General features: G+C 32.7%; 1 protein-coding gene across 2 annotated transcripts in view; it reads right to left on the reverse strand.

The window, feature by feature from the left end:
* Positions 1-3843: 3843 nt before the first annotated feature.
* IPMK (inositol polyphosphate multikinase) overlaps positions 3844-17261 on the reverse strand; it is a 46689-nt gene continuing 33271 nt past the window's right edge. For both annotated transcript variants that reach the window (XM_011362097.2, XM_011362106.2), the window contains exons 4-6: positions 15406-15578; positions 11003-11084; positions 3844-9019 (exon numbers count right to left, since the gene is read on the reverse strand). In XM_011362097.2, the coding sequence (XP_011360399.1) occupies positions 8397-9019; positions 11003-11084; positions 15406-15578 (878 nt within the window). In that variant the 3' untranslated portion in view covers positions 3844-8396. The remainder of the gene's footprint in view (positions 9020-11002; positions 11085-15405; positions 15579-17261) is intronic.

Here is a 17261-nt window from a genome sequence, read left to right on the forward strand (position 1 = left end):
TTAGCATTTTTGCAGTCATTTGTAGAGCAGCAAAAAAATTTGAGTCACCCAATGCATACATTCCCAGCATAGCCATGGTATAGCTATGTTCTGCCTTTTTGTTTTAGTTCTCATAATACAAATGTGTTTATTTAGTGCTGTTTTTCAAATTTTTGTGATTTTGGTGATGTTGTTTAAAATAGTCCCCCAAGCATAGTGCTGAACTGTTGTCTAGTGTACCTAAAAAGGCACAAGCCTGACACAGAAAATACAAGTCCTAGGGAAGCCTAACTAGAACGAGTCAATGGGAGAATTGGAGATAAACTGAGGAATTTTGTTGAAAAGGGGCAAAGGAAAGGGGGTGGTAGATGAAAGGGCAGGGAAGAAGCTAGTAAAAGATTTTTAAGTAGGGGTATTACATGTATGGAAGATCTCATCTGTATATACTGAGACATACAGTAGAGAGGGACAAATTCAAGTTTCAGGAGGAGGCAGAATTGCACCAGTCATGTTTTTTAATATGTGGGTGGATCAGATCTAAGGGTGACAGTGGAAGAGTTGACTTCACAGAGAAACTGGCAACATTCATCCATTCAACAGTAGAGAATCAAAAATGGATGGGTCTATGATGTAAATGGGTAGATCTGAGGGGAAAGTGATGGAAAATTTATTTTAATTGCTACCATTTTCTTAGTGAAAAAATAAAACCATGAACTAAAGATAAGGGAGGAAACATGCTGGTCAGCTGTCTGGAAGAATGGTGGAGTGAATTGACTTGGGAAGTGTAGGATTGCCTTGACAGTACTGACCACTTGGAGTTTGAAGTCACCAATTTCAAGTGGTACCAGTTAGATGGCTGTACTCTATTTTTCTCTAACCATTTTTAGCTTTAAGGTACAGATATTGAGTTGGTGGTAACATTGAAGATAATCAGTGTTGAGAATTTGCCAGGTGAATGTGATGGAGGGAATCGGGTTAGGGAGTTTGCGGCTGTGTGTGCGAGTGACCCAATGAAGGGCTCTGGAATTCAAGATGTGTAAGAATGAAAATGAGGACATGAAGATGATGGAGAGTGCAAAGTTAGCATCAATGCAACTGGAGGTCCTGGACTGAGAGAGCAGGGTGTTGGGAAAATACATGTGCACATGGAAGCCACTGAGAATTATTTCAGAAACTCTGGTGGAGACTATGAATTAAGTCAGGTGCCTTATTTGACATCACTGGAGACGCTGTGAATAGATGGCTGCAATAAAGGAGAGCAGGTACTTCATAAGAGTCTCCTTTTGCCTTGTTTGAAGGAAGGAGGCAGGAATAATGACGATTCTGGAAGTAGCTGCAGAACACCCATCACCCTCTGGCCTGAAGTTATGTAGGTGTGGGGTGAAAACAAGCACCACTTACCTTCAATATATTCTGAAAATAGAAGGAATTGTGCAATGCTATTTGGAAGGTAACTATAAACAGTTTAAAAACATTGTGATACTTGAAGTTATTTGTAGATTTGTTAGTGGAAGCTTCTACTACATTATCTGCTATTTATGGCTTAACTCGAAAGTATATAAATGAATTTCAAACAAATGCTCAAGCCCTTTTATAAAAGCAAGGTCTCTACAAATGCTCTAAAAAAATTAAAATTAAAGTGAGGAAAAGCTACATAGCATATATTTGTGAAGTTACTGAGCACAAGTCTGATTAGTCATCCTACTTGAGATTATACAGAATTACCATAAACCTAGAAATAAGAAATTAGGGATAAATCCACTGGCTGCTTTGGATAAGTCAAGTCCAGAATGCTAGATGTTTTCATTTTTAAAAGATTTCTTAAATTTTATTTTCCCCAAAAATGTACTCAGAACAAATTAAAAGGGTGAAAACCATAATAGTAACCCCTCTGTGGAAAATGGACGGGAAATGCAGAGAAAAGAGAAATTATGAAGCAGATATTCTTTCTAAAAATTTTCACTCTTGCTGGTATATAATAGAAAAAAAGCAGGGAGAAAATGACAATGTGAAATTTTGATTTAGAAAAACTAAAATCTAGTTAAACTGACAATAAAACAGCACATTCACCTTCAAATAGTATTTTAGAATTAAGTTGCCCTTGCATCTAAAAAGGTGATTACGCTACTAACATTTTGGGGTGTTATGCAGCAGTAACTGCTGACAGAGTAGTCGGATTAGCCCATTAGATCATCCTCTCTGACTCTGGTATAACCTAAATGGTTTAAGGTGAACCATAATATGAAGTGGAAAATGGGAGTTAAGACTAATGAGAACTAAAAGTTATGGTATGGTTTCTTCACAAATTTACAAAAATGAGGATATTCTTTGAACTGGACCCAAGCCCAATAAGCTTAGATTAAGCCTATTTACCTTCAGTTTACAATCTTCAAAATGTATGAGGTGATACTGTTTATTCTTCCATAAACTGGCAAGTGTCCACATGATGCTTCTATAGATTTGACTTAAAACATTTTAGAGTATCCAAACCAATTGTACCACATCATTTATGCCTAAAGTATCTCTTCAGAATGTTGTTAGATGGCAAGTACAACGTAATTAACAAAGATATGCAGAATGTTTTCTTTGGTTGGCAAAGCAGTCATCATTCACACACACAAAAAGGCCAATGGCACAAATAATTTAAAAAACACAACTCTACTATTTTAGGATTCTTAACTGTTGCAAAAGGTTTAATGTTCTGACATAGCCAATGAATTTTTCTTTCAATGAGAATAGCCAGGATTATCTTGGCCATTGCTAGATGTATTTTCTCACATTTTAAGCCCATTTCTTTCTCAGCACCCTCACCTGGCTTTCAAACAGCTGATTGCTTAGATCAAAGTGACCCAAGATCTACTGTACACTCCACCCCCAAAGAGCTTTTTAAAAAAATCTTTCTACTCAAAGTGTGTTCTATGAACAAAGAGTATCACAGACCCCATCTATGCCTGCTGAATTACAATCTGCATTTCTAATGAAATCCCTAAGAGACTATTTTTACTTTTTTATTTTTTTTTAGTTCTTAACACTTAGCTGTAACTTGGGGACTATGGCAATGAGATTCCCCATTTTTTTCAGCAGTAAGGCAGCTAGTCTTAATAAGAAAAATAACTACTTCACATGGCATTGCTCAACCCCACAGTGCACAGCAACGGGCACGAGAGGAAAGCCATACAACCTTCTGGAGCCTTGACTCACATTTGCTATGAGGCTATGAATCACACATCCTCTTCTTCCTCTTGCATGCTATCAGACTGACTCCTCTCTTTCATGGCCCTGCTGTATATTGATAACTATCAATCACAGACCCAATAACATTTTATCCCACATTTACATGTTTTTTTTTTCTTTCTACCAGACAGTACATATTTCCAAGATAGGTACTGAATCTCTTATTCAACTTTTTAAAATCCAAAGTCAAATACAGTGCCTGGTATAGGGTAGGATTTCAACAGTGCCCTCTTTTTAATTAATGGATGAAAATACTAACTTGGTTACTGATTAAGTAACTAATTTGTGAAATTTCAAATACATGCAAAACCATCTTACCTACTTCTGAAGTTTTAAAATTGTAGTATATATTTTCAAGTCAATTTATTCCTCCTATAGTCTACTTCTTTTAGGTTGGTTCCAAAGATTTCAGTCCACATGTTAAAAATTATATATTCATACAAAAGTTTACATATTTTTTCATTTCAAATGCATATGCTTCCATTAACATCCTGTCTTTAATCATCTTTGAATCCCTAATGATTCTTATAGTTTTTGGTATATAATATGTACTCAAATAATTGTTGAATGAATAAATTATTTTTTAAACTACCATAAGTTTGTTAGTACATTATAATTAATGAAAACAGCTCCAATGCAAAACATTTTAATAGGTTGTCAAATATACAGTTATTAGAATTATCTAAATATCACTTATAAAAATCAGTATATCACATTAGATGATTCTAAAAAATAAAATCACACATTGACAATAACCCCTGCAGTCCAAGAATACCCCCCCATCAATAGTACAAATTACAAACACATTAAAAAAGACATTTAAACCAAAGTAACTTTGACTAGACTAAATACATTCATTCATCAAGTACAATAAATTTAGCATAGTCACTAATAACACAATTTTAGGTGCAATTTCACATGCTTTCATAAATCTTCCAGTACAGCTCCCATAGTAAAGTGTCTTTGTGCACGCCATTTTCACTTGTATGCAGGTGCATCACACATCATACTTAAGACTATTCACTTCATAATTAAACTTGTTAATATATGTTGTAAGTGAACACTAGGACAAAATTTAACCCCAATGACAAAGTTTAACAATTAAGGAAAATTCTTGAAAGTATATTGTCATTTGTTTAATCGCATGAATAGTTTCCTCTTACTAGATGCTATCAAAGTAATAATTTAAATATTAACTCCCAGAAAACAGAAACTCCAACCTTCCTAAAATATTAACAAGCATTTTAAGTAACAATAAAATCACTCTGTAAGTCAGAAAGTAATTTCATATTCATTGCCAAATTTAAAATACCGGTGATTTGAGGACTGAGGCCTAAAACGTTTGTACTAAATTATAAAATACAATGTAAAAAATGTGCAGTAATTTGCTTGTGAATATATAATGGAATGTTTTTCAAGTAATGTTATGTTAAAACACTACTCTAAATGGACAGTCTAAGTAAACGTACCTTTACCAACAAGAAAACTGAAAAATTAAGCCCTTCTTATGCTGTCTATAATTACTACCTGAACTCAAAGTCATATAGAGGTTATAGTGCTGCAAAGTATTATTTAACCTCTCTAACATTGTTAGTTGCTTCACCTCATCTCAATAATTACTTTATCTTTACACAAACTCAAATGCTTTTTAACTTTATTATCTTTAAATGAATATTTTTCTGTATCTCTATTTTAATTCAGTCCCCAACCCCACCCCATCTCATCTAGACAGAATGCTGGAAATAGTTAGGGCTTTGTCTGATTGGTTCACAACTGTATATTCACAGGGGCTAAAAATGCTTGGTGCATGGTAAATAACCAGTAAATATTTTTGAATGAACTAAGCAGCCTAGTCTCTATAGGCAACTCTACTCATTTTCCCAAAACATTTACCTCCTCACACGATCAAATTGGCAAAATTTTAAAAGAAACTGATGTCTATGCTAACATTATAGGATGTAATGGAAGGATAACTGAGGCTACACATGTATCAAATCAAGGTTAAAGGCACTAGATAAGAAAGATTATTACAAAGCATTGTAAACAATTTTTAAAGAAAATCAAGCTTAAGTATAAAATGTCATACTGCTACGAGAAAGTAGTACTAAAACGATGACAATGTTTTTAACAGTGGACAAAATTTATGTAATTTCACAAAATTTTTTCATTGTTTTACCATTTTCTTTTATCTTACATCTTCCACAATATTCTAAATCCTAAAAATAAACGTTTTCAGATGTATGAAACAAGAAAATTGCAACTGAAATATCTCTGAAAATTAATTCCTTTTTCTTATGTTATAAATTTGATAGATGTTAGAGAAGATATGGACATCACCTTGAAAATCATAAAATAGTAACTTAAACTCAATCAAAATCAGAAAAAAAAGTTCTTATTCAGTTGAACACAATCTAAAGCCCCATAATAGCAAACTGTAGTGTAAGAGGCATAACTACAATCTGTCCAGAGACATGAAACAAAGAATAATGAATACTGAGTTGAAAATACCACAAGCTCCACGTTAGAGCCATTTAATATATACATTTTCACAACTGTTTCTTGAAAAACTATTTAGATAAAATATTTATCATCAATTTTTATTTATTTGAATCTATGCAACTTCCATCCATATTAAAATATCAATTAATGTAAATACTTTATTATAAAACTATTATACAATTTAAATTTTTATTAGAGAAATGTATTATTCACTCTCCATAATTTCTTAAAGTTCTTTTTATGAGTGCATTCCATAAGAAATACACTAAAACCATTATCTGTGTTTTCCAGTGGAATTTTGATAATCCTATTAACCCAAACTACATACTTATTATGCTTATTTCTTAAACATTTACATTTTTAAATATGCTTGGTGAATAGTGATCATTCATTTCCACAGTGCTAAATTTCAGCATAATGCTAAATGACTGGACTAGATAGTAAAATAGTCACATGTAGATTACATAAACAGACACTTATTCTGTTAGATGTAAGCTTACTTATAAAGTAACATAAAATGAGCATTGGATAACAGTGATAAAAAATGTAAACAGAATTAAATGTTAATCCCTTCCCTGAAAAACAAAAGATAAAAGCGCTTCTTGTTTTATTAAAATAAAACAAAACATGATCTATTTATTGTATCAAAAAGGTAAGACACTGATTTTACAAAACTATATTTCCAAATATGGATAAAGAAAATCTGGAACAGTTGATTCACACTTTATTGAGCTAAAATGTGCAAAAAAAATCTAATAATACTTAAATGTATTAATTCATTGTATATAGGCTGATACTATCCCATATAAAAAAAAGCCTCTTGTTTTGTTCAGATTCAAAATAGTGTCTAAATATCTGAACATAAGATTTATTGAACCACTATCCAAACAACAACAACAACAAAAGTCTATGTTGTAGGAGAAATAAAGTAAAACTAAAAAATTTGTGATTATGACTTAAAATTCATCCCTACAAAAAAAGCAAAAGCCAATACCCATTTAGGCAGTAGAGAAAAATAAGAAGTCCCTATGGAAAATACTTACAATGACTCTAAATAAAAAATTACAATAAATCAAATTTTCCTGTAACAAAATGCATATAAATTTTAAAGTTATTCAGGTTTAATATATTCACTAACCACAAAAATCACAGAGCATTGTGTACTTCTGTTTGGGCTCAGGGTTTGCAAAGTACCCTCAGAGAGAGTTAGGAAAGTGAGATAAACAGATAATTGTGATACTATCTTCCGCACACCAAAAGAAGGCGTTTGGACTTAAAAGTTTAATTTGTAATTTTTTGGGAAAAGGGAGGGGACAATCAAACAATTCACAACTCCCAGGAATATGGCAAAACTGTTAACTACTTAGATGTGTTATTAGTGGATCAAATGCAAGTAATGAGAGCATAAACATCTAACATTTGCAAATTTAACCTCAAAGTTTTAAACGTTTTCAATAATAAGTAGTTATTTTTTTAAATGTAGTGGATATGAAACACAGATAATACATAACTTAATTTATCCAGAAAAAATAACATTGCTCCCCTCCATGAAATTAAATAATTTCTCTCTTGAATATAATATGAAACTATTTTGAGTAAAAGTAAAATAGAAGCGTGGATTTAGATGTGCACCAAATTCTCTATAATGTACTAATTTACATAGTACTTTTGACAATACTCACAATATTGAATGTTTCCTTCACTGTTTATTAGAATTCTGAGAAACATCATTTTTAGCAATACATATATATACTACTGTTTAACTAAATGGAAACATATAATGAATTTTTCAAAATCTCGAATGTTATTTAAAGAAGAAATAAGACTGCTTCAATCATCTACCTTTTTGAAGGCGCAGTTAGAGGAAAAGTTATTAAATGGTTCATAACACTTTCATAATGTAGTAAATATATATTCCAATTTGCCCATAAATGAAAAATTTTTAAAGAAAAATATTTTGTTCCTTCCAAGTAACTGCTTTCTTCTTGTCCTAGCAAGAATTATTATTAGTGCCCTTAATTTCAAGATTTTTGTTGTTGTTGTTGTCCATTTCAATTACCTTTTTTATAAAGTATAATATTTTGAAATATGGATATAAATGAAAATTAAAGGGGAAATCTGCTTTTGGAATGCAATAATTCTAAATCATTTCACTAAGAAGCACCTTGTGATATGCTGGTCGGAACTTTTAATATAAAACCTAAACAGTATTTATTTCTGAAGTAGAATTTTCTCCAGTTTTAATAACTTCATATAGCAATACTAAGAACATCAACCTGTGCTTTCTAGATTTTTGAAAGTGTTCTCATAATGTAATGAGTTTAGATATGGCTCATTGTAAAGGTTACGGGTGGACAGAGATTTCATGATAAACTGGCTACAGAAAACTAAACTCTTAATGACTGAATGGTTTGCTTGAGCCAAATAGGTGTTTAAACCATGTACCACCATATTCCCTGCTTAACATTCCAAAGTTTCTTTATTCTTCATAGTTTTCAAATGAACAAATAATTAGTTTTTCCTGAGTAAGATTATAAAAAAGTTAACCCTTCTACCAAAAGTATAAAGACAAATAAAATGTAGACTCACGATACAAATTTTTTACATAGCATTAGAAATGCAGAGATATTGATTGCTGCTCTTCACTGATTGCCCCATCCCTTAAAAAGACTGCAGCAAAGGATTCAATTGTCTAAAATACTCTGAAGTACAGTAATCAAATGCTTCAGCCCATAAACATATCCCTCATCTATTGTGTTGCTAGGGAAAACATGAGCAAAATCTATCATTCGTACTTCTACGTCTGCAATCTCTTGGCAACCAGTGGGAAGATGGTAGAAAACTTTTTCCAGTTGGGAAAGTACATTTCCATTTAAATGTTCCTGTGACAAGCTTTTCCACCCATTGTCTTGCTCTATCTTTTCAACTTTCAATGAAGTCTGACTGTGATGCTTTTTTGAATACATTTTTCTGTGACGAGCATACATCTTGGATAAGCTTTTGCCTACTGAAGCTTCTATTTTTCCATTTACTGTGGAACTTAACACTCGAAAATTATTATTGTACTCCAGTACGTCTGTGTCTGAGAGTTGTCCTTTGGACAAAAATTTTTCTGCCAAAGTTCTGTCATTCGATTTTGTAGTAGTTGGCTGAGATGAACCTTCATAAACAAATAGTAATGAACTTGCATAAAAGTTAAGCTGCTTCTGAGTTTCAAACCACTGCAGAATACTCTCAATCTTCTGAATACTGGCGGCAACAGCATCTTTTCTTAAGCAGAATCCATTATGAAAAAACCTGGAAACTCCTATAAAAAAGAAAATATAGTATTATTATAATATACTATTAAGACTATAATAAAATTATGAAATAGTTATCATTTGGGAAGTAAACTCATCGTAGATACAATTCTCCAATTTTTTCCCATCATCCCTTGCAATTAACTGAACAGGCAAGAATTCTAGTCAGACACAGAAACTTGGACCTCAGTTTAATTTCTGTTGAAGATATTCTTATTAGGAAATATTTAAATGACACTTATGTCAAGTGAAAATATCCAATTTAGATAAAACTGATAGACCAGTAGTTTAGTTCTCTCTCTCTATAACATTCTCAAGAAATGTGATTCCAAAATTTGCTTCATTCACTATTATAAGAGATTTTTAGTAAGATTACTTATAAAACCTAGAGTCAAATCATAACCATTTTTAATGGGGTCAGCAGCCCATTACCAAAATACCAAATCATAACTGTAGTAAATTTCTGTTCTCAATAATATTGATTAAATCAGTCTTTTCACAAGTTAGGCTCACTTTGGGGATTAGCACTACTCCAATTTGAGTGTTATCCAAAATGGAGACTTTTACATATTTTAACCTATCAGATAATTAGGCCTCTTAAAATTATTTATGCCTATTTTATCATATTTACAAATTTATGGGCATTTACAAATTAATTTCTACTTTTAAATAGCTTTGGGACAGAAACTACTAAATATATTCAGATTAGCTGGGGAAATATTTTAATAAAGAGCCAATCTCCATATTATCTTACTATTGGCCAAGGCAAATATTAATTGTTAAAATCACACTATGGGATGCTTATTTTCTACACATAAAATAAAAATTCTTCAAACTCTTCACACTATACATAAGCTGCTCCCTATTTTAGGTAGAGCTAAGAATAAACTTCCAACAAAATATTATTTGCAGATATCTAGGATATCATTGCTTTTGTAATATCTTGCCCATAAATATTTTAGGGGCATATATGTTAACAGACTTTATTTGAACTACTTTTAATGCCACTTGTCTATTTATAATATAGTTCTAGAAGCTTATAATACACACCTCAACTAACTACACATGGGAAATTTTAATAAAGATAAATTACATGGTACAACACACATTTTAAACTCTCTTATGTAACAAGCAGTTTTAATATACTATGATCAGTGTACTAAGATTTTAAAAACAACCTGGACTAGATGATTGGATCAAAGATGTTAATTTTTTAACCCATTTCCCATTTAGAAAAAAATAAGTGCAACTTGCTGCCAGCGTTAATTTTACATAAACACGCTCTTTAAGACTGAAGGAAATCTGACTGGTTTTCAATATGAAAATAAAATATAAAAACTTCATGGAGTTATTACTAAACAGAACTTGTCTCTAATCCTAATGTTACAGAAATGTATATGATGACCAGTATTTAATAATTTTTTTGTGTGTGGTAAATTTCAAAGCACTGAACAACACAAAGCGGAGAACATCTAGGATTTGACATTTTCAGCAATCGAGAATTACTATATTTTGTAAATGGAAATACCACGACTAAAAACAGAATGCTATAAGTAGAAGTACGTCATTTGTTTCCAAAGACTATCAATACACTAGAGTGATATGAAAGTAATAATTAAAGCAAGCTATTTCATAGCAAACTTTGAGGGTAAGGTAAGGACTGTAATCTGCGAGTTATTTCATGGTAAACACTGCAGCCGCAAGCACCACCGGCGAGTATTCTCAGGGCAAATGGGAGATGGGTTAAAGAATATTAATAAATAATAAATGAATTAAAATGTAAGAGTTCACAGACCCTTGGTTTTGGTGTACCATGAACCAGGGATTATGACTAATTCTGTGCATATAAGGTTCATTTTTTTTTTAAAGTTTGTTTATTGTGAATTGAATCATTATACCAAAAAAAAAAAAAGAGAACTGAAATCACTTTAGAATTGTTTTGATAACTGTGTAGTAAGAAAAACATTGAAATATGCCTTTTCAATCCTTACCATCCTTTAGAGTTTCTTTTGTTAGGCTTCTTCCATAGTGTTGATTTTGTGTCTCATAGCTATCAGAATGAACATGATAAACCTGTCAGAAAAAGCACTGAATATTAAAATCGAATAGAATACTCCTTGACCATATAGGACTTATCCCAGCAATGCAAAGATGGTTAAGATGGGAAGATCTATTCATATAATTCATTCTAATGGACTGAAGAAGAAAAAAAATCATACCACCTTTTCGATGGATGCTAAAAAGGTATTTAACAAATTTATATCCACTATTGATAAAAACTCTTTAAAATGATGAGTATTTTCAATATGAAAAATTATCTACCTCAATCCACCAAGTCAGTTCAAGTTTAAAGTGAAAATAAGGAAGCATCTGCCCTAAAATACAGGAAGCTTCCACAAAAAGTATTCTACCACAATGTCCTTTTATCATCATTACTATCTAATATTGTTCTGTAGTTTCTAGCAAATGCAAATAGATGAGAAAAAAATTAGAGGTATAATAATTTGGAAAGGAGGAGGTAAAAATATTACTCTTTGTAGATAATGGTTGTATACTAGAAAATCAACTGAAAAACTAATACACAAAATAAAAACTTGAAATAACTGAATAAAATTAGTAAACACAAAATAAACTTTGATATATACAAATAACTGATTAGAAACATAATGGAAGACCCCATTTACAAATGCCACAAAAAGGAAATAAAACATAGAAATAAACTAAATAAAGGTAAGAGCTATATAAAGACATTTTTACACATTCCTTAGATATACACACACGCCCATGTTCTCAGAGACAAGACTAAACATCACAAAAGATACCAATTCTACTTAAATTAACCAGAACTAAAATGATATAATAAAACACCAACGATTTCTGTAACCATATGTTAATTCTAAAGTTTATATAGAAAAGTAAGAATAACCAGGATAATTGAAATAAGATTAATAAGGAGGGACTAACTTTGCCATCCTACCGTATAGTAAAACATACCTCATTTACAGTTTTTCCAACTATTTGAGGACTGAATGACAAATAAAATTGTATATATTGAAAGTATACCACATGATTATTTGATATATACGCTGTGGAAAGCTTACCAAGATCAAAATAATTAACATATCTATCACCTCACATGGTTAACTAGTTTTCTGTGTGGTGAGAATGCTTAAGATCTACTCTCAGCCAATTTCAAGCATACAATACTGTATTTTAACTACAGTCACCATGCTATACATTAGATCCTCAGAACTTACTCATCTAACTAGAACTTTATACCCTTTGACCCACATCTCCCATTTCCTTTCTTTGTCTGGCTTATTGCACTTAGCATGATGTTCTCAAGGTCTATCCACATTGTCTCAAGTGGCAGGATTTCAAATGTTAAAAAGTATGGCATTTCTTTTGGGGGTGAAAAAATAATCTAAAGTTGAATGTGGTGATGGCTGTCCAACCCTGTGAATATACTAAAATTAATGAACAGTATACTTTGTCAGCAGTCCCTAACCTTTTTGGCACCAGAGACCAGTGCCCCTATGAGAATATAACACCTACTGATCTGCAGTGGAGCTGAGGCGGTGATGCTAGTGCTGGGGAGGGGCTGCAAATACATATGAAGCTTTGCTCATTAGCCCACTGCTCGTCTTCTGCTGTGTGGCCTGGTTCCTAACAGGCCAGGGACCAGCACTGGTCCGTGGTCTAGGGGTTGGAGGCTCCTGCTTTACATGAGTGAACTGAATGGCATATAAATTATATCTTAATAGAGTTGTTATTAAAAAATATATACATCAGACAGAAGAATCTCTATTTGGCGAAATGACTCATCCCAGGAGAGCCAAATCATCCAATGCCTTATTTATCTTATATATGTATCCTAAGGCAATCGAAACCCACTGAAGAGTTTTTAAATAGGGGAATTCATGATTAAATATACTTTTGCAATGTTTGGAGAACAAATTGGAAGAGAGCAAAACTGAACTTGAGATATCAGTGAAGAGACTAGAGCCTGGAGTAGGATAATGGTGATAACAAGACTCATGAGATGTTTGGTTATTAAGATCAATAGGATTAATGGATGGCTCTGAAAGGTGACTATAAGGTTTCTAGTTTGCAAACCGGATATATGGTGATGCCATTTATTAAAATAAGGAATAACAGAGATTTGTTGCTTTTGCTGTGGGTTTCAGTATATGAGAGAGATGAGTGTATCATTTTTTTTATGTATTAGTTCTAAATGTTTTTAAGTTATCCAAGTAAAATGTCTAGGATGCTATTAGATATATAGATTAGGAGATCAAGGAAAAAGAAGCTGAAGATATGCATTTGGGAGTTACCAGTGTTAAGTGAACAAAATAAGAACAAAGGACATTACTTAGAAATAGAAAGAAAAGAGAGGGAGGCAGTAAAATGGAATAGAGTGGAATACCTCAACGTTTAAAGAATAAACAGGAAAAAAATAAGCTGGCAAAAAAAACTACTAAATGGACTTTGGAAAAAAACAGTAGAGGGTGTACTGTTATGGACACCAAGAGGAATGTTTCAAGGAAGACCAAGTCACCCTTGAAATCTCCTTTTCAAAGTGAAGTAAGGTAAGTAATGAAAACTGCCATTTGGATTTAGTGACATGGTGATGCCATTAGAACCTTGGTGAGGAACCAATCTGGTGGCATGATAGAGCAAAAGCTAGATTGGAGGGTGGAAAGTAAGACAATGGAAATAACTAGTTTGGCTGCAAAGGGGAGGCAAGTTAAATCCACTGCTGGGGAGCAGAGCAAGGTAAAGGTGAGTTTTGATATTTTGTTTTTTAAAAACTTGAGCTATTTGAATATATATAAAACAAAAGGAAAGGAGTAAAGAGAGGCAGAAGTTGAAGATATAAAACAAGAAAGAATCAACAGTATTAAGTTCCTGAAGACGTGGGAGGGAATGAGATCCAGAGGGCATAGGGAAGTCCTTAGATAGAAGGTTGGAAAATTCTTCAATGTGACAGGAAGAAAAGAGAATGAAAGTACATCTGTTAGCAGGAAATTAAAGGAAATCCTGCTTTTATTTTTTCTGAAGCAGAAGGCGAAGTCCTCTGCTAACAGTGAGAAGGAAAGTGGGAGGATGAGATTTGAAAACAGTGAAGATTTAAATAGTTGCCAATTCAGATTCCTGCGGGATGCTTTTTTTCCATTTGCTTTAAAATTCATTATTCTTTTTCCTTTTACTATATACCCACATTTATAGTTTTCGAAATGAAATAACCGCGTCAATAATTTCTGTGGTTTTATTTACAATCAGAATATCAAATTCAACTGTGCTGTTGTAACCATCACATTAACAATTCATCTACAATGCTTATTAACTATACTGTTTAAAGCTCAAAAGGAAGATCTGTATATTGTTGTACATGATGAATTTCAAAACTACTCGTTATGCTTATACAGGTATGCAATTATTTATCATGTCTAAAAATTTTACCTCCACACATCTAAAAGACATACTATTTGTTTAGAGAATTTTATTCCACATTACTTAACTGTGGCATATTGTTTGCAAAGATGGCCTCAACAATCCTTCCCATCTTGTGCATACTGCCATTTGGATTGTGACTTCCCTATTCCCACCATTGAAAGTGGAGTTTATTTATCCTCCTTATCAATATAGTCCAAACTATACAGTTCCAGAGAAGTGACAAGTAACTTTCTAACCTAGACTTTAAGAGCTCTTGTAGCTCCCACTCTCACCTTCTTGAAATGTGGTACACAAAGAAGCTCCAGCTAGCCTCCTGGAAGATAAGAGACCATATGGAAAAAAGGCCCATCCAAAAGCTGTACAAACTCCCAGACATAAGAGTGAGGTCATTTCAGATCTAGCTCCAGTCAAGCCATCAGATGAATGCAGCTACATAAAGGACCCTATGTGAGATCAGAACAGAACTGTCTACCTGGGCCCAGCTCAAACGCCAACCCACAGAATCGTAAGCAAATGAAACAACTGTTTTTAAATCACAGTCTGAAACACTGACCTAATTTTAGCTTCCTCTTTCTTTCAGAAATATAGAAAAATTATTGAATATATAAACTTAGCACTTTCCTCATGGGAAAAATCACAGATAACATTTACTTATCATATTATTTTACACCTAAACTTAAAGCTTCTTTAAAACAAAATTACCAGAGTCAGAGTCTTGAGGTTCAGCCATTTGTTCATTTATTTATTAATCACATACCATGTATAGAATAATTGCAGACACTGACCAAATATCAGTGAATGAAAGAAATAAAAGTCTCTGCCCATACATAGAGGAGTTACGGACAACCCAATTCCAAAATATATTATCCTCTGATATGTTATTATAATGACATCTATAATTTTCAAGAGACGAATATGTAACAAGAATAACTCTTACCCTCATGCCAAGCACCAAGAACCCAATCTCCTCCATTAATGGGTACTTGCTGACCTGTTGTTGAATCTTCTCGGATGAGGCAAAAGGATCATAGCTTTTTCGCCCTATCTTTACATCCATTATACAGGGCTTCTTAAATTTATGGGTCACGTCTTCCAGTTTTAGGTATAAATCTGTAATAAAAGAAAAATTTTATTTAGTAATAGGCAAACACATTACTACTCAAGTAACTTCCAGTGGAAACGAAATGAGGAAAACGTAAAACTAAGAAAAAAGTTCAATCAAATCCAGTCCTCAATTATTATTACTCCACCTGGAAAAAAAAAATTATAACCAGTATAAATATCACAGAGAATCTCTTGCAGGAGGTGAATTAAATAATGTGTAACCATAAACAAAAGGCAGCAAGTAGATATAAAGTTTCCAAGGACATTGAAAAGGCAATGAGATTACGTCAAAAGCTGTTCCAGAATGCAGTCCCTTTTAAAATACAACTTATGTCATCTATGCCTCAGTAGATCTCTTAGTATTTTAATAATTTTTTAAAAGCTTATTCTGCATTTAAAATAAGTAATAGGACTAAATCCTTCCAACAGAGTATACAACAGAAGTCTAGGTTAAGAAAAGTGAACCAATCCAAATGACGGTCACTGCCAAATATACATTCTAGTCTTACTAAGTCTCAAAGGAAAAACAAATATCTTGCTTTTTAAAATGCAAGCATTCCTTATAAGTTCATTTATGAATCACTTTGGCAACCTGCATACATCTTCCTAAAGAAAATGATTATAAATATAGATTCAAGTAAAAAATTGTAAAAGTCACAGTTATCACACTACCTGAACTACCGATAGTTTTAGTTTGAAAGTAAAAGTACAAGTGCACTGAGGGAAGGAAGTAAAGAAAAAAATTCTTACTCCCCTTCCTGGGTGAAAGAATCTCCCCAAAGTTCTGAATGATACTGTAATTTTAAGTTATCAATGTAACAAGTATTTTTCCTAAAAACTTTTCCTCAAAGACAAAAGAGGTTATATCTGCTTTTTATCAAAGTAACAAATAAAGTTACAGAAAATGCATATTTTCTATGAATTAAATAAAAGACTACCAGGGAAAAAAAGACACATTTTTAATGTATTTTCTTTTTTCCTGTCCCACCAAGACTAGAATAGTTATTAAATTACAAGAAGTCAGTGCTGAACCAAAAGTGAGAACAACTCTGGTAGGGCTTGAAAAAGCTTTAAGCTCCTTAAATTTAAGGCAGATTTAAGTAAAAGAAATAGATAAATTATATCCCTTAGTCAAAGGAAGATGATGGTGAGAAGATTATGACTGTGTAGAACCAGGTGAAGTCAAGCCCAAATATGACAAAAAAAGGAACTGCAGCCTAAGAGACCAGCACCAGCATTATAAGGAAACCTTCACATTATAAAGAAAAGATCTCCCAAACAGGTATCTTCAACATGATAAGAGAAAACAAAAAGTCTGGACACAGACATGAAATTGCTAACAGTGAAAGGTAATGGGACAAATGGACATATCCCGATTAAGAAAATGGAACACCCTCCCACCACCCTCCAACTCCCAGTTTCTGCACTTTAAAAGATAATCACAGATTTCCATCTGTAATTCCCATGAAAAGATGGGAAAGGAAGCAGCATAAGACGACTCCCTTCAGATTCTCTCTTCCCATCTCTAACTACCTTGAGCATCAGGAAAGGAGAATTATTCATCCGCTCTACAGCTGTATAAAAATTTCAGTAACAAGGCTTTTATTTCAAATATCAGAAAAGACTAATCGATCTTAATATAATAGATCACTGGCATCACAAATTTATTATCATTAATTTCCCTAACTC

The sequence above is a fragment of the Pteropus vampyrus genome, unplaced genomic scaffold, assembly GCF_000151845.1.
Source record: "Pteropus vampyrus isolate Shadow unplaced genomic scaffold, Pvam_2.0 Scaffold3, whole genome shotgun sequence".
Taxonomy (NCBI): Eukaryota; Metazoa; Chordata; class Mammalia; order Chiroptera; family Pteropodidae; genus Pteropus; species Pteropus vampyrus.